Source organism: Diuraphis noxia, unplaced genomic scaffold (assembly GCF_037042655.1).
Source record: "Diuraphis noxia isolate RWA-SAM2 unplaced genomic scaffold, SU_Dnox_SAM2 contig0001, whole genome shotgun sequence".
Classification (NCBI taxonomy): Eukaryota; Metazoa; Arthropoda; class Insecta; order Hemiptera; family Aphididae; genus Diuraphis; species Diuraphis noxia.
The window spans coordinates 11,823,758-11,844,868 of NW_028301711.1; the positions used below are offsets into that span (position 1 = coordinate 11,823,758).

General features: G+C 32.2%; 3 protein-coding genes and 1 pseudogene across 3 annotated transcripts; 2 read left to right on the forward strand and 2 right to left on the reverse strand.

The window, feature by feature from the left end:
• Positions 1 to 522: 522 nt before the first annotated feature.
• LOC149059661 (uncharacterized) lies at positions 523 to 1,099 on the reverse strand. The gene is made up of 2 exons (XM_089217640.1): positions 858 to 1,099; positions 523 to 783 (listed from the first exon to the last, which is right to left on the reverse strand). Exons 1-2 carry the CDS (start codon positions 1,097 to 1,099, stop codon positions 597 to 599), a joined length of 429 nt encoding a protein of 142 aa, XP_089073766.1. The 3' UTR covers positions 523 to 596.
• Positions 1,100 to 6,385: 5,286 nt separating this feature from the next.
• Positions 6,386 to 8,817, forward strand: LOC149059662 (uncharacterized; annotated as a pseudogene).
• A 2,623-nt stretch (positions 8,818 to 11,440) lies between these two features.
• LOC149059663 (uncharacterized) lies at positions 11,441 to 14,684 on the reverse strand. Its single transcript, XM_089216427.1, has 2 exons — positions 14,259 to 14,684; positions 11,441 to 13,398 (listed from the first exon to the last, which is right to left on the reverse strand). Exons 1-2 carry the CDS (start codon positions 14,584 to 14,586, stop codon positions 11,522 to 11,524), a joined length of 2,205 nt encoding a protein of 734 aa, XP_089072553.1. The 5' UTR covers positions 14,587 to 14,684; the 3' UTR covers positions 11,441 to 11,521.
• Positions 14,685 to 16,008: 1,324 nt separating this feature from the next.
• On the forward strand, positions 16,009 to 19,228 carry LOC107170107 (uncharacterized). The gene is made up of 6 exons (XM_089225351.1): positions 16,009 to 16,144; positions 16,221 to 16,399; positions 16,467 to 16,747; positions 16,827 to 16,859; positions 16,924 to 17,055; positions 17,110 to 19,228. The coding sequence occupies exons 1-6, from the start codon at positions 16,009 to 16,011 to the stop codon at positions 19,226 to 19,228; spliced, it is 2,880 nt and encodes a 959-aa protein (XP_089081477.1).
• Positions 19,229 to 21,111: the final 1,883 nt, after the last annotated feature.

A 21,111-nucleotide genomic window follows, 5' to 3' on the forward strand; every position in this document is an offset into this window, starting at 1 on the left:
TATTCATAATATCCACTGTATCTCCTTATGCTTAGAACATTCATGACAGGACATTCCTTAGAAATGTTCATTTTAGGTTATTCATTAAATGTTCTAAATAAAATTATGAAAATATAATTATGTATATAATATTATAGAATGAATATTCATAATATCCACCGTATCTCTTTATGCTTAGAACATTCATGACAGGACATTTCTTATAAATGTTCATTCGAGGTTATTCATTGAATGTTCTAAATTAAATTATGAAAACATAATTATGTATATAATATTATAGAATCAATATTCTTTATAAAATATTCATTTATTATGAATAAATTATTATGAATAGAAAGATGCTTATATAGATTATTCAATGAATAATTATATCCAGTTAAAATGTAATATTACAATAATATACGAAAAATAAGGATGATCTACTCAGGGGCGCCCGCAGGAAATCAGCTCAGTGGGTGCAAATTTAAATGCATGTTCTATATTTTACATATATTTATATTATTATCTAAACATAACTCCAAATGTATAATAATATAAATCATAACTAATACAATACATAGAAAAAAATTATAAAATTATTAATAATATTATATGAATTATGAATCAAATAATAATGATAAACGTCTGACATTTAGTCCAAAATGATTCATAACATCGGTTTTGTGATTTTCAAAAAATAATGTATCGTCAAATCTATTTTTGTGAATGTGAATTAGTGCCAAACTGCTTAATCTCATATTGGACATTGTAGATCTTACCCATGTCTTGATACGACGCAAAGCACTAAAATAGATAATAATTATAATCAATATTAAATAATCAATACAAAATATGGTTTATAATAATATGTTAGGTACCTAAAGGTTCTTTCAACTGAACAGGAAGTTGCTGGTAATGTAATAGCTATTTGTAAAGCTGTATTTACAGCAGGATAGTATTTAGATTCTTCTAGTAAATCAATTATTTGTGTATTTGGATCACATGGTTTTTTTAGCCATATTTCATACCAAGTTATTGCTTCTTCTTCAAAATTATCAAGAAGAGGTCCATATAAGTTATTGATAGATTTAACTACTTCACTGAACTCTTCAATACTCATTTTTATCATTTTTTTTGGGTGTAAATTAAATAATGAAAATGATTTTAAATTTTCATCAGAGAATCTATCACTAATTGACATTATTATGGAATCTAAGTAGGGAATAAATAAAGATTGTCTAAAAAAGTCATTAATATTATTACTTGGATAATTATCTCGTTGTGTTTGTCTGATAGCTCTTCGTGGTATTTTTAACTCTAGACCAATTTTAATTGCAGTTTCCTAATGAAATATTATTTATATTAATTTATTGTAAATATGTTTTTTATTTATAGAAAAAATTACATATTATAATATATTTTTTGCATATTTTTAATTAAAAATTAATAATAATAGGTATGATAAAATATGTATTCGAGTAAGTACTTACCAAAATTAGGTTTTGTGACTCTACTATCTCGTCTGTATCTCTTTGTAGCAAAGGAATATCTGACTCAGGTAATGGTTTAATTTTTTTTTGAAAAAAACTCAATATTGAGTCTTTTCTTTTATTACTCATAATGATAATAATTTTTGTAGCCGAATAACGAACTAATAACTATAACAACTATAATACCTCTTTAACTCGGTAATTTAAACTTGAAAACCTACTTTATTGTCAAATTGTCATAAGTTAACATTCAAGGTGAATCGCAATAACTAGTAATGAACAATGAGTAATGAACTGGACGCTAGCTAGTAGCTATAAATACGTATCGACGTATCGTTAATCGTAATGCACTGGGAGAAGTAGGACTGAGGAGAGTGTTACTTGTTAGTTGTTATCGAATATTCTCGATTATCGAGCGTGGTAATTCCCATTTCCCGTATATTTTGTTCAGACATCTAAATATAAATAGATAGTCTAGATAGTAGATATAATAATAATTATTATACCATACACAGTGACACAGTGTATAAGAATATACTAAATATCGTCATGAGACATAAGGTCATAATATTATTCTGTGAAAGTTTACCTTAGATAATTATTGGATTATAGAAAAAAAATCAGAAAAAAAAATTGAATATATTATAATATAATATAATAATTGTTTTGTTTATTAAAAAATGTCAGTGGGTGCAATGGCACCCACTGGCCCCTCTCTGCGGGCGCCCCTGGATCTACTATTAGATGAATATTCGGTGTTACTTGGGTACTACGAAAATCGAGGACCGTTGAAACTTATAACGTCTCAATGGGACCTTACTGCATACATTAGTCTAGCCAAATATAACGAACAATTTGATTACATAGATACTATGATAGAAAAAACAAAAGCATTGTGTATTGAACATATACACCCAGTAAACAATAATTTTGACTGTACTAATTTACTTATTGTAGCTAACGATATAATTCAAAATTTACAATAGAAAAAACAACAAGTATTGAACTCTATAGGGCACGTAATTATTAAACGTAATGCTCTTCTTAAATTCGCAACAAAAACAGCTAGGTTAATCTACGGAATATGCAACTTAGAATGCATAAGAAAATTTAACTTTAACATAGGACTGGCTCAGAACTCTTCACAATCTAAATTAATTAAAGAACAAATTAAAGTATTACAACTGAACCATGGTATAGGAACACACAGATATTTTAATGTGTCATTAGACACAAATGATCTAACAAATATTACAAAAGAACAACAAATCAAAAATTATTTAACCAAACATTTTATACAGGTTAATTTATTAATTACAAAACATATATTAGAAACCAATACTTTATTAGAAATTATACACCAAGCAAAAATAGGAATTATACACCCAAGTTTAATAACACAACAGGAGTTATTAGAACATGTTAAAGATATTAAAGTATCACTACCAGGGGGAACAGATTTACCCACTGACTTAGAAATAACTAACATTTATGAACTACTGAAACTCTCAGATATTGCTATTTATTATGCTAACGACAACCTAGTTTTTATAATTTCTTTACCTTCAATATACCAAAATGATTTTGTTTTATATAATTTAATACCTGTACCAGTATGTTTTGACAATGATTGTGTTTATATAAAACCTATTAATAAGTATCTAGCTATAAGTAAATCTAAAGAACATTATGCAACTTATGATGAATCTTACTATACTCATTGTAAACACGCTAGAGATTTCCTATTATGTCCTGAAGGCAATCCTTTACATCCTCGCAACACACGACCCACATGTGAAGTACTACTATTGCAAGATCCTTCTGAAGTTCCACCCAGTTGTGAAATAATGCATGTTCAAATCGGTACGACTATTTTTCATAAAAAAAGGTTCAAAAATGAATGGATATACGTAACCAACCATGGTGTACTATTCATTACCTGTGATGAAGACAAAGAATCAACCAGCCACACACTCAAAGGAGTAGGAATCATTCACTTAAACGAAACTTGCAAAGGCTACGCGACTAGAGACATATTATTACCAGAAAAGGTCGACTATAAATCTGAATACGCAGATTTTAATCCAAGGGCAATATTAGACCTGAACCAAGTTTCACCACGAATAGAGACTAACAACTTAATGGAAGACTATCACGTAAAAACAAATAACATGGACGACTTGCACGTAGTCTCGAACTCAAAGAAAAATTTGGACAGTCAAACCAAAATCAACGGAAAAATCGAAGAAATTCAAGACATACAACAGTTGTGTATCTATGTATTATACATAACTATAGGCTTTATTGTCATAATTATGATATTAATGATGATACACAGCATTAAACAGAAAATAACAGAAAAATTCAAAAACAGACGTCAAAAACACATTCGTGAAGAAAATGAAGAACTTAACCAACCAGGAACGGGTCATCAAAGTGAAGATATAATTGAATTTCCACTTACACCACGGAATAGCCCGGAGGTCCACTATACAAAATTAAAACCATATGGGTTTAATTGAGGAAGTCAGGGACTTCCATCTTCGAGGGGAGGAATGTAGTAAACCGACGGAGTCGCTCTACTATTTTTTAAATTACATTAACATATTATAATTACAATTCACACTAAAATTATACTACTGTCTTCCTGGATCTCGAGAATGACAGTTTTATCGATACCAGATTCAACCGCGTATCGATTACAAATAAGTACGAAAACAGAGCAATAAATTAGATTAGAATATTGCCGAATGTACGGGCGTTGGCTCGCCGAATTACTGGGAATCCAAACACTCGCAATAACAACCACTTTGCGGTTCCTTTGATCCACTCCCTACAATCTCTACCGTGTAAAAATTCTGCATAAATACAGGACTAGGTCCATTGCAGAATTAGAATTAGTTTGTGTCTCACTCAATGTAGAACTTAGTATAGTCGTTGGGCTTGTCCTCAACATCGCCGCTATACATAAGTTCATTCCAATTTTTATTACTAATTTCTCGAGCAGATACTTTACGTTCTGTCCTCAAATTTATATAATTTTATATTTTACTTTAATAAAATACTTAATATTTTCAACGTTGTGTAACTTGTAACTCTATCACCGTCTCCTTTGAAAAACCTGATTGTCAATCCAACGTCGCTGAACTCAAATAATAGGCGTTAGTGAGGGATCACTACAGTGTAATCGAACACGTGAACGCGACATATGCCTGCCCAGCGACAAAGCGTCATATTATCGGGTGGGTGACGATGGTTGGGACGTGCAGTGTCAGCCGGCATGTTATAACATTAGCGATAAAGTGACGTACGAAAAAGACGGAACGCGATAAACGGACGCCCCTTGGTTGAATTACGCTAACGGCGCGTGCCGAGTAGTTCCACAAGAAGTAGCAACGTTTTTAGAGAAACCGTTTTATCGCAGTGACATGCGGTACGAAACACGCGTCAACGACATGCCCACAGTGGTCAACACCAAGGACCCGTACGGATGTGGTTTTACTTACCGCAACAACGAAACGTATTGTAATTATTACGATAGAAACATGATCTTGGAATCGGGGCAAATAACCGGACCCTGTTCGTAGTCATTTGTAGAAAGAGGTTTAAACGCCGTTGTGGGTATGTCATTCGTGAACACTGTCAGATCGGCGATACTTTCGACGTTAAATATTAGTAAATCACCGTTTGAAGAACCTAAAAATTTAGTACAGTTACCCGACAAATTAGATAAAATTTACGATTTAAATGGTTGGCGTTCCGACGTGAATAAAGATTTCGTAGTTCCCCGACTGGCGAAGGTGTGAAAAAATACGCAGAAAACGCGAAATCGATGAAAATAAGGACGACAAAACGGTAATTGAAAAAGCAACCGAGTATATACAACACTTCATGGAAGGTGTAATTAAAATGTTTCAGACAAAAGAATTCTGGGAAGATGTGGCTTTTATAGCGGTTTTCGATAAATCCGTACATTATATACGTTAATTTTGTTTGAAAATGGTAACCACCTTACAATCGGTCATGACTACGGGCATGATAGATATTATGAAACAGTCTTTTTCCACACCGATTTTGCGTTGCGCCGCACAAAATATGGCAAAATCACTCATAGCGACGTCCGCGTTGCGCGTGGCCGGTAAACTATCGTTGTTCGTGGCACAAGCGACGATAAGATTGACCTACGTTGTGGGTTGGATTTTAACCGCAACCGCGTTATTGGATATGATATTCTCACTGTGGGACCCATACGGGTATAATTCTATGTTACCGGCAGAATTTCCCGAAGATTATATGCGCATGGGAGAAGTGGGTATGAGAAAACGATTCAAACTCGCAGAAGTCGAATACGATTTTATACAACTCGTTTACGCGACGATTAGCAGTGACGAGTTGATAGAAATACAGATGACAGGTATGATGGAACGCGCCATATACCTCGATTGTTTAGAAACAAACAGTGACGGTCAAATGATAGATCGCACTGATATATTATATTTGTCCGACGACGACAATTCCGCGCAACTCAATCACGGTTCTGCAGCAGCTTTTCAAAAAGCTATGGTCAAGCGTTCGACGTTCAACGGTTCTGACTACGAGAAGTATAACGAGAAATTTTTACAAAGACTATCAGTCAACAAGACGCACACATCGATTATAACGTGTTTGTTAGCGACCATACTTATAAATTTATTTCTAGAAATATACATTATAGTGTTTGCGTGCTGTCTAATACTCGTAGCAGTCATGACTCTGAACCGTTACGCGTTGCTCAACGAGACCCTTATAAAAGTACGGGACATATTGTTCCGACAAACAGTCGCCGTTTGAACGGAGCGTGAGCGTGCATGTCTGTGTTTTTTTTATATATATCATATTAAAATAGTTGTCGTATCGCGCAAGCCATATCGTCAGTCATGATTAAATTCACACCACATGTGAAATTCGATCGCAATTTTGAGAATGACCGCTCAACAGCCAATAAAATTCTGGATCTATTGGAAGATGATGAGTTACCCACGATGCCTACTACACCTAACGTGTACGTACAGACATATAACGTATTAGATCACCACTCTGGTATACACCATAAAATACCGTACAACAAAGAAACTCGAGCTAGATATGTTTTGCTGAAAACTACCCCGGAAAACGATATAAATGACATAGTAGCGCAGCGTCGACTGTATAGACGCGAAAATTTGAACCCGGAACAAGCCGCGGTTTTCGATTACGTGAAAGATCATTCGTCGGAAATAGTAGCGGTGCAAGCTGGACCGGGAACTGGTAAAACTTTTACCATGTTGACGATTGCCGATTATAAATTAGCTACGTCTGTAGCGCCTAATGTTGTTATATACAAACGTGACTTGGTGCACGTGTACAGATTTTGTGCAAACGGTTTTACCGTGGCTCAGTACATAATGCGCTTGTTCAGTTTGAGCTTTTCAGAATACCAGAACCTCGAAAGACAACTCAGCCGACCCATGAGCGTTGAACATTTTTTGAACGTGATCGTGAACATGTTACGAAAAGTGAAGATTTTCAATGACTCTGACGATTTCAGACACCCCATACTGATATTGGATGAATACACGGTAATACCCAAACCTTTTTTACTGATAATTATGATGACCTTGCGCAGATATCGTATAGGGGCGGTTATTTGCGGTGACAAAAACCAATTACAAAATATTCACAATTATTCCACTCACGCGGGACAGTGTTCAGCCTACGATATAGTGTCTACGTTTTCCACGAAAACGTTTACACTGTCACGTAACGAACGGTGTACAGATGCAGTATACAACGAAAAAGTCAATTTCATCGGATCGCTGTCCAACGACAGCCAGCTCGACGACTGGGGTTACGCGTTGGTTGCTACAATGTTTTACGAAAACACCATCAAACGTATAGAACTGCAAGACACAATTTTGGCCAGATACCATAGATATCTGACAGATGTTTTAGACGTATTAGTGTTGGAAAATAAAGTCCCGACTTCGGAATGGTACATAGAGCTGCTCAACCGAACCGATCACGACAAGGTCCACGGTTTACTTATGGGAGATTCCGGACAATATTTACCGAACCCTACGTGGGCACGCCGAGAAACGTATCGAGTTCAGCGAAAAAATGGTGTCCTGGTAAATATTTGACGTATCTGCCGCTGGTGATCGGCAATTTGTATTTTGTCGACGAGTTCAGCGAACGTACATTATGCACATTGGTAAGATTAGAATTTTCCGAGGACGGAGACGAGGTACGCTACGTCACGGTTCGCATGTGTACAACAAACGAGTTAAAAAAACTAGACAAATGCATATGCACGCGCCTGATGTTCGAGAAACACGCGATTTATTTATTGAACAACGGCGACGACAGCGGGTTTCGCACCTGTGGGTATCCGTTTAACTTTCCACTGTATCCCGCGTTTTAAATGTCAATATACATGAGTCAGGGTCGTACAATTCCACAGAGAATATCGTTCATACTGGACGATTCTTCGTATCAGTGTCTTTACGTAGCTATATCTCGCGTAACTTCTTCGAGAAACATAAACAGCGTAGTTATACCGAATCGTATACAATTCATGGTGTCTACAGTGTTGAATTTTGACGTCACCGACTTGAAACCGTTGACTATTGACAATATAAAAGAAAAAATGATCAACGGAAACTTCATATACTACGATATATCCATTGGATCTGATGATATTATAAGTACCGCTATAGATTCGTTGACGTTACCCACACAGGCAGAACGTACAACTGTTCGAGAACGTCTAAAACTGATGGTGTGTAATAGAAACATAAAAACTAAAATTTTAACACATAAAATCCAACCGACAAACAATGAAAACGCCGCGTACCATACCACTCTACCTTTTATATTGAACATGAAAAACACTTTTACACGTCTAGCGTCATTGGGGCAGTTCGAAAGCTGCGTGTGGATTCGCGAATTGTTAAACGAACCAAGATCCGTAGATTTCACTAAAAACAGCAAGAACCCCATCTTTACAGAGAACTGTGATTTCAGAAATTTTACGACATTGAACATTTGCAGTTTGTTGACCGAATTCAACACTTACGGGTCCGGAGAAAGTTCAAAAGATTTTATGAGAAAAACATCTACACGCGTTACACCCAAACATTTTATAGAATACGACACCCTCAACGAACAGTGGACAATTTTACAAGACGAGGACGGTGATGTTTGTCCAAACATTACCGGTGTCGAGAAATACCATTGGATAGAAAAATATATTTTACGTCCATTGCGCGTGCGCAAAAACAGTTGTGACATTTATAATCACGACAATTTGAATTTTAAGTTTGGGGTCTAAACGACACTTTATATTTTGTCTTCTAAAATATAGGGTCTAAACGCCAATAATAGGGAATAAACGACATTAGCATAATTTTTTAGGGGACAAGCGACGTTTATGGAAATTGCGTGGTGCTTATACCCGAACATTTGTACAGCTAATATTTCTAAACATATGATAAGATTGTAGTACAACCGACGTCGATTTATAATAATATTCTTATCTTAATTTATATTTGAGGATTAAAACATCGCATCCAAATTTTCCAAACCAATTGTTTATGGTAGTCGTTAGGTAAGTTAACTTCTATGCAAAATATTGTGTACTTGTAAGTAGTTGTATAGATATTAGGAACCTAGTTTTAATATTATTTTATAAAAATGAATGCACTACCTAGCTGATCTTTGTTTATTAATTAATTATTTTAATTATTTATAGAAAAGGTAGTCATTATTACGATTTTATCTAATTCAATGAAATGTCTTAAATATAATTATTTTATTGAATAATAATATAATTTGTAGTTAATCGTTGTTATTCACATGATCATAAAAAAAGGATGCCCTTAAATGGCGCGGTACTAAAAGATAAGGAATAGCTTTAGATAGTCATAGCGATGGTAGAAGTCACGTTTGTTAAATCGGGATTAAATTAACCATTGTTTAATAGTATTTAAGTACAATCAATATCAAGTCTCATGTGAGAAAAAGTAACTTTTTATGTTATTATTTTAAAGGATAAACATTTTTTTTACGTCATTTTTATCATAATAATATTTTAATAAAGTTTCATATTTTTTGTTTTCAGAAAATATTTGTGTATTGTGTACTTACATCTTCTTTGTAGAAAAACATGTGAAGTAATATTATTTTTCCAATTGGTAATTATTTATAGTTGTATATAAACGTTTAAGAGAAGTAATATTCATCTGTAATTTTGAAGTGATAATAATTTGTGTACGTCATAGTTGCAAACAGCCGCAAACAAAATGTACATCAATGTATAGCTGAGAAGTTTATCTATAAGATCAATGTATTGGATATAGTGTAAAGTTGAGTAAATTTTATCTGCAGACTTTGAAAAAAGAAAAAAACGAAAAGTTTTGAGTTAACTTCATCATAAATGTTTTAAAAAAATATATATATTTCGTAAAAGTATATATATTTATAGAACAGAGATAATATAATTTAAAAAGTATATTTTTAATTTTTTTTTTTGGTTACAATGTGACATAAATAAATAATCAATTAATGACCAAAATTAAAATAAAATAACAGATACATCGAAAAATGTCTCATTAAAATAGCTATAACTCGAGTTATGAAAATATTTATGAATTTCTAAACACACATTTGGACTCGTCAGGATGTAGACATATTGTATAAAAAAAAATCCAATTTTTATCATTTTAAAATTGGGCAATAAAGACCGCGTATAATTTTAATTTGTGGACCACTGTGCGGTGACAGCATATGATAGGGTAAAGCATGTAGTTATTGGCACCTTTAGTAAAATTCGGATTTCATATTATTTTATTTTGTGTTTAACTTGATTTAACTTATCAAATTATCTTTAATTTGTTATAAAATATTCTTATCTATCCATTTTTGTTATCAGAAATAGCTTGAGAATAATATTTTCTTTTATATTAATTTAATTCTTTAAAAATATCAAAAATTGTAGTTATTGGCATCCTTAATCAAGTTATTGCCACTCTCATTTCTAGTTATTGGCATGCCTCAAATTTTCATAGAAAGTTTCTATAATCTACCTATTACCTAGTCTAAGAAATATTATCTTATGTAAAATATAGTTTAATAAAATATCTATAATGGACAAAATAGATACATTAAATATAAAGCAAATATGGCACAAATACAAATAGAATCACTTACAATTGTTTGGCATTAGGTAGGCCTTTACACTTAAGGTAGGGATGAATCAGTGGCATTGTCAGAAATTTCAAAATATGGGGTAGGTGGTTGTGGGTAGTTTTTAAAAAAATATGTAGGTGGCTATCGACACACACCCCTCTAGTTATGACAAATAATAATATTTTATACATAAATTATACAATGAGACAATGAATTTTCATATCCCTTATAAATTTAATACAAATCTTTTGCAAAAAGAAACGTCCAATTTACGGGGGGTTAAACCAAATGACCCCCCCCCCCTTCCCACTGAGAGTACGCCCATTGTAGGAATGCACCTTTAGTACCAAAATTAAGCACACCAGAATTACAAACAATTATGCACTAATAATAAACAATACAATATAGAACATCTTCAAGTAAATCTTTATTTAATATACCTTACTAAACAACATTAAAAATACTATAAAAAAGAGAAAAAAAATATTTGATATACCTATTGCAGTCTTGCATCAGTCAAAATTAATTATAAAAATATTTTTAAAAAATAACACAAGTAATTAAAATAACGTAGATAGTTAAAACTTTTAAAACAAAACAAAATTATAATACATTATTTAATTAACGTTATACAGCCTTTTCTCAGTTGCAGTCTTGCATCAGTCTTGATAAATTAATTATTTTTATACATAAGTACTTAAGTACATATTACAAGAAAGATCAGTTCTTCAATTGAACTGAACTGAATTAAAAATTAATTATAAAAATATTTTTTAAAAATAACACAAGTAATTATAATAATATAGATAGTTAAGACAAATAAAACAAAACAAAATTATAATACATTTTTAATTAATGTATACAGCCTTTTCGCAGTTTTGACAAATAAAGAGAATATCTTCACAATTGAGATCATCATTGGTATCTTTCATAGCACATCGTTGATGGTATTTATTGTTGCAAAAATTACACTCAACACCCAAATCAGTAACTTTTATTTCAGTGTCACATGAAATACAACAACCACTTTCAATTACACTATTAAATACATTTATATTGAAAGGTTCTTCAAGATCTATGTCCGCATTATTAGTACCTTCAAAATGTTTATAACTAATAGTTTGGCTAGTGACAGTTGTCGGTTTTTTATTTTTATTAAGTACTGGAAAAAGATTTTTTACAACTTTTTGCTTTGTTAATTTAGTGGGTTGATTTGCTTTTAAAATTTTATTTTCCTCCCTAAGTCTTTTTCTTGTTTCTTTGTCTTCTTCAATTGTTCGTTTAGCATGTTCTTTCTGTTCATACAAATATTTCCAATTTTTGGATGTTATAACATAAGGAACTCGTTCAGTCATTCTATTGTTTTTTCGCTCAGGGGTTACAGGCCACACAAGACATGACTCTATTGGTGTTATATTTAACTTTTTAACATTAACAAGGTTTGTAGGTGTGTTTACAGGTTTTTCTAAAATGTTACTTGATGTTGTGATATATGTCTGTTGTTTTAATAGTTCATTTTGATTATCAATAACAATACAATCAGGAGATTGTGCTTTAAAGTTGCATGGTGATATTTGATTAGTACTATTAATATCATAAGGTTGGGCAGTAGAATTTATTGGTGATAATCGAATAGTGCTCTCATCACTATTATCCTTCTTTAATTTTTCAAATAATCTGTACAAAGTAAAAAATTCTTCTGAATACTTTTGGATTTCTACCTCATCATGTATGTTGTTAAACTTCTCCAATGTTTCAGCACCAACAATATCAGAAAAATCATTAAAACTTAGTCGAGTAGCATGAGCAGTATTAGTACTTTTGGTAATGTCACTATTATCTGTATCATTTAATTCAGGACCTTTATTTTTTCCTAAACATTTCTTAAAGTCTATTTGATTTACATTCCATGGGTATAACCCACATGCCCTAAAACCGTTAATCAAAACTTCACTTTTCACAGTATTTTTTATGACTTGATCTAATATTGGGGCAAAATCTTTCTTTGTAACTGCACAATTTGGATTTTGATTACGCCACTCAAATAATCCCTTTTTCCAACCAGACTTAAGAGGTTTAAATGCGGCCACATCAGCTGGTTGTAATATTCTTGTAGCATTAGGATACAAAGCAATAAGAATTATATTTAATTGCGAACACAAATTGCTTAGTTGGTATGTAAGGTGACTTTTATGCCCATCGACAAAGAGAATAACAGGAAATTGAATACTATTTTCAATCAAGAAAGGATGAAAAACATTAGCAATGTATTCATAAAACACTTCAGCCTTCATCCAACCTGTATCAGACCTTCCAACGCCCCAATTAGGAGGTACAGAATCAATTATATGTTGGGGAATACGTTTATAGCCATAGATCACCATTGGGTGACACATAATTCCTGCCGCATTGAAGGTAAACATAACAGTTAAATTTTCCTTCTCGTTTCCTTTGGCCACTTCATAGACATCTTTTGCCCCTTTTGGCCCTAGGACAGACTTTGTTTTAGGACAAAGAGAAAAACCTGTTTCATCTCCATTGAAAACTCGAGAAGGATCGTTTAAAATAATTGACAAATTTTCATCTGATAAATATTGATGAATATCGTCAAACCACTTCCTAATATTTTGCTCACTTACATTTGCACTTGCAGATGTCACGTGTTCACTTGTTCTAACTGAGATCACAGGGTTTCTTCTTAAAAAGGCTTTATACCAAGCAATTCCTAAAAATAAAAATAGTACCTATAATTAATAAATGTATATTTTAGATTTTCCTAAGTAAATTTCCTAGCATACCTTCAAAGTTAAAATACTTTTAAAGCAGTAATGTAGAATCAAGCGAAACAGTAGGTAACTAACTTAGTGGATACCCAGAACCATAAGAAATGTTCATACCCACTGTATATATAACAGTATTTATTTACCTCTGAGTACAAAATAATCTTGTAATAAACTTTAATATCATATTTCTATAGACAATGTTCATCAAATTGTTATTTAATAACAAATAATTTTAAAATTTTAAATATTGAGTACCTACCTATACCTATTTAATATGGCTCAATGAAAAAAATAGTGTGCCTCAATCTAATTCTTACTAACTACATATGTTTTTAATGAAGTAATGTATTATAATTTATTTAAAACAATAACTTTTATGTTACTCTTAATAAAATAACCTATTTAATAACTATAATAATAATTTACTCAATAAGTTTTTAAGTACCTACCTATTTAAACTAATTTATAAACAAACAAATAATATTTTCTTTTAATTTACATTTTTTTCTTAATAAAGTAACATTAATAAATTACATTAATAGGTAGGTATTTGTTAAATTTTCAATAAAAAGTCCTATGGTACAAAGCATTATTATTAAATTGTTCATGAATTGTTTGTCAATTTATTTGATTATACATTAGACTAAACAGCTTTGTTAGTTGTGTTTAAATAATAATGATTATTATTTTATTTTAGTTAATATTTTATTAAACAGTTAATACTAATATTAATGTATTTTATTTTGAATTGTTTCAAACTTAAATAAAGACCTAATAGGTACATAAAAAACAATATAATTACCAGGATAATTATTTTTAAACGGGCTAGACCTTCCTTGTTCATCTAAGAACTGCTTGACACTCAACTGCAAGTCCTCCTTGCGTCTAGGAAATCCCTTTTTAGAGCATTCCAAAAGCCACCGTACTAGAATTTCTTCTTCTAATTTGGTTAGGATACTTGAAGGGCCACAATTAAATGTTGGTCTGTCTCTATTTTTAAGTCTAAATTGCAAGGTTGATCTATTGATGTTAAATTGTTTAGAAGCTGCTTTTTTTGACATGCCATTATCAACAGCTAGTATTGCTGCAGCAATATTATCCTCACAAAAATTAGTTGATTTTTTTGGCATATCTAGTTGTAAAAAAACATTTAATTGTTAAAAAGATATTATTTTAAACACTAAGTAGGTATTTTTGGGTAGTGTTAATAACTAAAACATAATTATTTACAATGAAGTTCAGTTATTGGCACCCTATGCCAATAACTGAAATAGGTTTAAAATAAAATCTAGTTATTAGCACCTCAATTAATAATAATATCAAAAATGTAATAATTTTAATATTGTTACTATTTAATTGAAATTGTTCTTGTGAATCAAATAAAATATTCCATTATAGCCTAAGGCCATTAAAACTCGAATAATAGCTTATTTTACAGGAAGTATTTGTTAACAAAAAAATATGATTTCTTACCTGTATGGCTGAAGTGACGGAGTGCTGTTTTGTTGATGCACTTTACTTATCAATTAGTTGAAATAATATGTTGATAATTTTTGGAGCGAAAATTAATCAGTATAACCAAATATTAAAAAAAAAAAATCATTTCTAGATCAAATACCGCACTATTTATTAATTAAACAATTATAGTGTGCCAATAACTACATCAGTGCCAATAACTCCATGCTTTACCCTATTCCGCTGCGTGGACAGTTTTGGTAGCCACAGCGGGCTGGTCGTCCGCGTTCGTCCTCAAGGGGAGTTAGTCGTATTCCAGCAGAATATTTGTACGAACTTCCCGAACTCATGTTTATTAAATTGTTTTACGTTGTTTAATAAAAGATATAGTCAGTTATTTCGCCAAGCGTACTTTATTTAATTTGTCGTGTAGACGTACACAACATACAACAATAATATTGGAAAATAACTTAGTAATTAAATAAATTGATTTTATAAATGTACCTTAACTTAGGTGTCTAGTTATTATGTTGCAATTAGTTATTTTAAACATTTTTACCAATTCCTTAATGCGAACTATATAATTTTTCATTAATTTTCAACGAAAACTACGCATTATTGTGTAAATATTGTTTAACTACCTAGGAATCAAGACTTATGAAACTTACATATTTTTATTTTATATAACAATACGTTTCTTAATAAGTTATAAATTTGTTTTAAGTTGTAAAGAATTTATAAACATAAAAAAAAATAGAAAAAGAAGATGGAGATGGGATCGGAAATAATATTTAAAAGACAAGTTTGTCATATATGTCAACGTGTTTTATTGAAAAATCACGTCTATGGACTTTTGTATAAAACTAGAAACCGAACAATACTATTTATATCTATAAATTAAAAGGTATAATAATATAGATATAATAATAATAGATATAACTATAAAACATCATATTAATATAAACCTGTTTTTTTTCAAAATAACTCATGGCAACTAAAAAACAATAAATAAATTACTAACAAAAATAAAGCAAATCTACTTTATCCATTTTATTTAGTAAATTATTAAATTTTAAATTTTAAAAACAAATATTAAAATGAATAGTCGAACTGAATGTTCGCCGAGAATCATAAAAAGGATAAATAACAAAGAAAAAACAGATGAAGCATTAAAATATGGATTTTACCGACAAATTAACCATCTATCTATTATAAGGCTAGATAATGAAACAGGTATCTTAAAGAGAAATTAGAATAATAAGGAGTGTATCTTGAACATTTTTTAAATGTATAATATGATTTATTCTAGATAAAATGAATTATTCTTCTTGGTTAACTCGATTAGATAATGAATTAAACCTAACTGATTTAAAGATGCATCTTATAAAAATCTTATTTGTGTCATTGAGAAGTGATAGATCTTTTCAAATGTTTTTAAAACCTCCACCTGATGATCTTAAAGATTTAGAGTTGAGGTCTGATTACACGGTAAAGTCTTCGGCTTTTTTTTATTAATTTAATTAATCAATTTAATGTTCGCTATGCATCTATATAGATGGATATGATTAAATACTTACAAGGCAATAATATAGCTGATGAATCATTAACTAACGAGGAGAAAAAACAAGAGATTAAACACAAACGTTCTGCAGCTGTAGCTACAAATATGCGTTCTTATTCAACAATTAAAACCTCACCATACTTCGTACAATCGTTCTATGTAAGGTCAGATTGGCCAATTTATACATGGTATAATCCAACGTCTATTCAATTGCCAAGTAGCTTTGATCATAACCAATGGGAGATATTCCTAAACCGTTTTAACATTGTCACCGAGTATGTTATATATGTATATATATATACATTTTTTACATTAAATAAACTGGTTAAATAACCAAACATTCAAATTTTTCAGGGATAAAAATTCCAACAATAAACATAGAAACAAGTAATTATAATCATATAAAAGTAATATATTAAGTACTTAAATTTTTTTTTTTTTTTTTTTTTAGGTGTAATGATATTATTCCAATTGACCAAATATCAAAAGAAGTAACGACCGCTTTTAATTGGCATCCTTATAGTATACTGGCTAATGAAGATAATAGACCCAAACGAACAGCAGGTTCTATTGAAATTGATTTGTAAGTAATTCAAATAAAAATATTTTATTTTGAAAGTAACATACTTTTTTTCAGAGACATAGCAAGCCAGCAATGTAACCAACAACAAATTGACGATGCTGCATTTGCAATAGTGTATTGTAAGGTATTCCCTGGTAATAAGATATTAAACCCAAAAATGTATTCTGCTGCACTAATTCTGGAGCCAAAATTTATTTATAAAATGACGGGTGTAACATTAGTTGATTATTCCAATCTTAATTTTAAAAAAGACGATACGCTACCATTTACTTGCAAATTAAAACAAAGAAAGCGGGTCTCAAAAAACAGCTGTAAAGTTAAAGAATGTGTAACACCGTGTAAAAAACCAATGATGACTATTAAATGCAGTAAATCACAGTTGCCAAGTTCAACAATAGTATTACAAAATACGAAATCAATAATTAGTCAGACTAAAACCTCTATAACTAATATTTTAACATCGGATAAAAACACAAATACATTTAACACTGAAAACGATTCCAAATTTAGTAATCTGAACATGACATATCAGGAATGTAAGTCGAACTCAAAATGTCTGAAAAGAAGTGTAAAGAAAACTAAGTCAGTTGAAAGCTGCAAATTTCCTAAGGAAGCCGACTTGAACATTAACGATAATAACGAATCTAAAGAACGGAAAAATTTTTCAACGGTATTAAACGCAGGCAGATCATCTTTCAACGACAGTTCGAATTGCGATTGGACCATGTCCACTGTAGAGATATCACTGAGAGAACCCAATCAGGCCTGCAACAGCACACCACCGGTCGCAAAGGTGACAAACTGTAACGCCAACTGCAAGTTAATCTCGTTGGATCAAGTTGCGAGTGTCGAACAGGAATATCAAGGTGCACGACAAATCAGTGATGTGCAGCAGATGGTGGCCATGCCCACGTTCCAGAGCACGAGAACCACAGAAAGTGGACCAGAACCCCCGCAAGAACATAGGCGGTCTCTTGGCAATCGCGACGATAAGAACTCGGAATGGACAGGGAACGGCGGATGTGCGGACACAGTCTTCAGCAGTGATCAGCGTCAAACGTCTTCGGGGAAGAGAATGAGCGCCACCGAGCCAAACGATAGGTATGGTGCAAGTGCACGAAGTTTGACATCCGATGACGGACGGTTTGTAGAACAGTCCTGCGCTACCAAAGACCAAAACCACTCGTGTCCAGCAGCATTTATGGAACATCAGCCGTTGACGCCAAAGCGGCCAGACACTTTGGGAATGTCGAGTTCAGATAAGAGAACCAGCCAGTTGCAACAACAGCAACAACAGCACCAGTCTGCGAGGACCAACAGAGATAACAGATCCAATACAGCCACAGTCGTCGCCACCGCCTGGGATCCCGACGTGGGTAGCTATACAGCGTTTTCGGATAGGCACATGGCAGAGGACCGGTCACGATTTCTGACGTCCGAGAGAACGATCGATGACCACCCCGTGGCAGTTTTGCACTCGCGGTCATCTTCGCCGTTGTCACAGCTGCTACCAGCCAACGATTTTCACGCTGCAGCAGCCGCAGCCGCCGCCAACAACGAAAACGATTTGTCGGACGACAGCTTCGGCGCGGCAAGCGATTGGTCCGCTGAACAGAGGATCAATCGATGTCAATCATGCACCACTAACCGATTCCGCAACGACAACAATTATAACAGCGCGGAATCGCTGTCTACGTTAACTTCGTCGGACAGTTCAATCGAAATGCGGCTCGCGGCACGTAGTCAGCCTTTAGGCCGCAATGTGAATTACGCGCGTCGAACGGACAACCTGTCGATAAGCAATAACGATCGATACCCGTTCGACGACAGCGTGTCGGCTAACATCAGTGACGACGTTAGCCTGCCGGACCGCGACCAAGCGGTCGACGACATCTGGCCGCCCGCTTACGATCTTGTCGAGAATGTGAGCATGCCGGGCTCTTTGGTCATCGGGCCTTGGTCGTTGTCGATGAGCGATTCGAGAAGCGACCAAGTTCAAGAATTCGGTGACGCTAGTGGCCCAGATCCATACGACACATCCTGTTTGGAGGGCGGGAACGCATCTGGCCTGGATGACTATGACGATCGACCGATTTCACACAACAGTTTTAGTGGATCTGAAACGGACGATAACGGTGCGGTCGCGGCTCCACAGCGCCATAGAAATTATTGACAAAATCGACAGGAACGTTCACATTATAATATAATGTAATATAAAATATGATTCGATGAAATTATTTCAAGTGTATCACTTAAAAATTTTATTCTTCACTTTTCAGTTATTATAAATTTATTTTTAAGAGCATTAGAGTTCACGTGCGATCTCCAGTGGCGCACAGTAGATTTTTCACAAGGATGTCGAAAATATATATCTCGCGGTACCCACCCCATAAGTAAAATTTGAGTTTATACTCTTTATACAATCAATATTAAATTAAACAAATATTTATCAAAATAACATCTAAATTCACCCAGAACTAGTCACACTCACCCAGTCACCCACCAATTCTCTGAGGGGTGTCAGTCGACATGTGTTAGGAGCCTTGTATTAAATTTTCAAATCTTAGATCTAAAAAGAAAAACTTTTATGAATTTCTATCTAAGATAATTTGAACATTGCCGTAATTTTTACGTGTTTAGTCAAAATTTGAACTTTAAATGCTTATAAAAAAAATCGTGCCGATGAATTTTTAATATTTTTTAACTGTTATTGTTACAATGTGTAAAAAGCCTTGTATTAAAATTTCAAGCTTTTCTACCCAACAAATAAATATTTATCGATATTTCTAGAAAATAAATTTAAAAAGTTTAAAAATTAAAATGTCAGTAAACAGCTCAAAACTTATTAAAAATATATATATCATATATAGATCCAACAATATATAATCTGTGTTAATGTAAGCATGAGTATGCTTCAAATATAAAAAAATCCATCACCGTTAACTTATTTTACTTTGGTTAGGTTGTTAGGTATAATATATTATTTATAATGGTTTTTGTCTTTAAGTTTCATTAGTTTAAATGCTGTCCTTAAAAACAAATATTTATACAGAAAATTGAAGTTTATAATTGTATTAATAATTTGTATGCATATTATACAAATTTAATTTATTATATAAATAATTAAAAAATTCCTATTTAAAAAAAAAAGATAAAATATACAGTATAAATTTAAAAAAATATTTATATATAGGAAAAAGTTGGAAATAGGTTGGTAGGTATGCTAAAATATGTGCAAAAAACTTTTAAATTTCAAATCCAGACACCACAAAACAAATTTATAATGAATCAGATTTATTCTATTTGCTTTCCGGACAAATGTTTTGCAAATGCATAATACCAAGCGCTCATAAATTATGTTACAACATTAATATCTTAATAATATAAATAAATAAACATATTTTATGTTATCAGAAATGACAACTCTGCTAAGATGATAGCTATGACCGCACCACCCCACCCCGCCAACCAGTGATGCTCCGTCTATGAATATAAGGTATATGGTTTGATAAGATTATTGTTAACATGATAACAGATCAGATTACAGTGTATGTAACAATCTGAAGATTTTTTATGGAACTCTGATTAGTATCAGTTATCTGAGTAACAGTTTCAGTATTTGGCACGATTTCCAATGAACTTTGATTAAATTCATGCATATTTTTTAGAAAATGAAAATAAAAAAAATAATTGTTGGTGATACAGGCAAAATAAAATAATTTTTTAATATATGATATTAAGAACTTTGATTATAGATAATAATTTAATTTATAAATATTTAAAAAAAAACATAAGGACATACATTTTTCTATACATTTATATTTTATATCATTTGAATTTTGGGTATTAATATTATCAATTCACAAATGTATAATGAAATAATGATTATAATAATTATGAAGGGAACTAGCTGTGTGTTCGAACGAATTGTTTTCGAATGAAAGTGTTCAAACACATCTGTTCGAATGGAAATGTGTTCGAATAGTATTATGTACGAATGTATGTGTTCGAACAAATCTGTTCGAATGGACTTGTGTTCGAATAGTATTATGTACG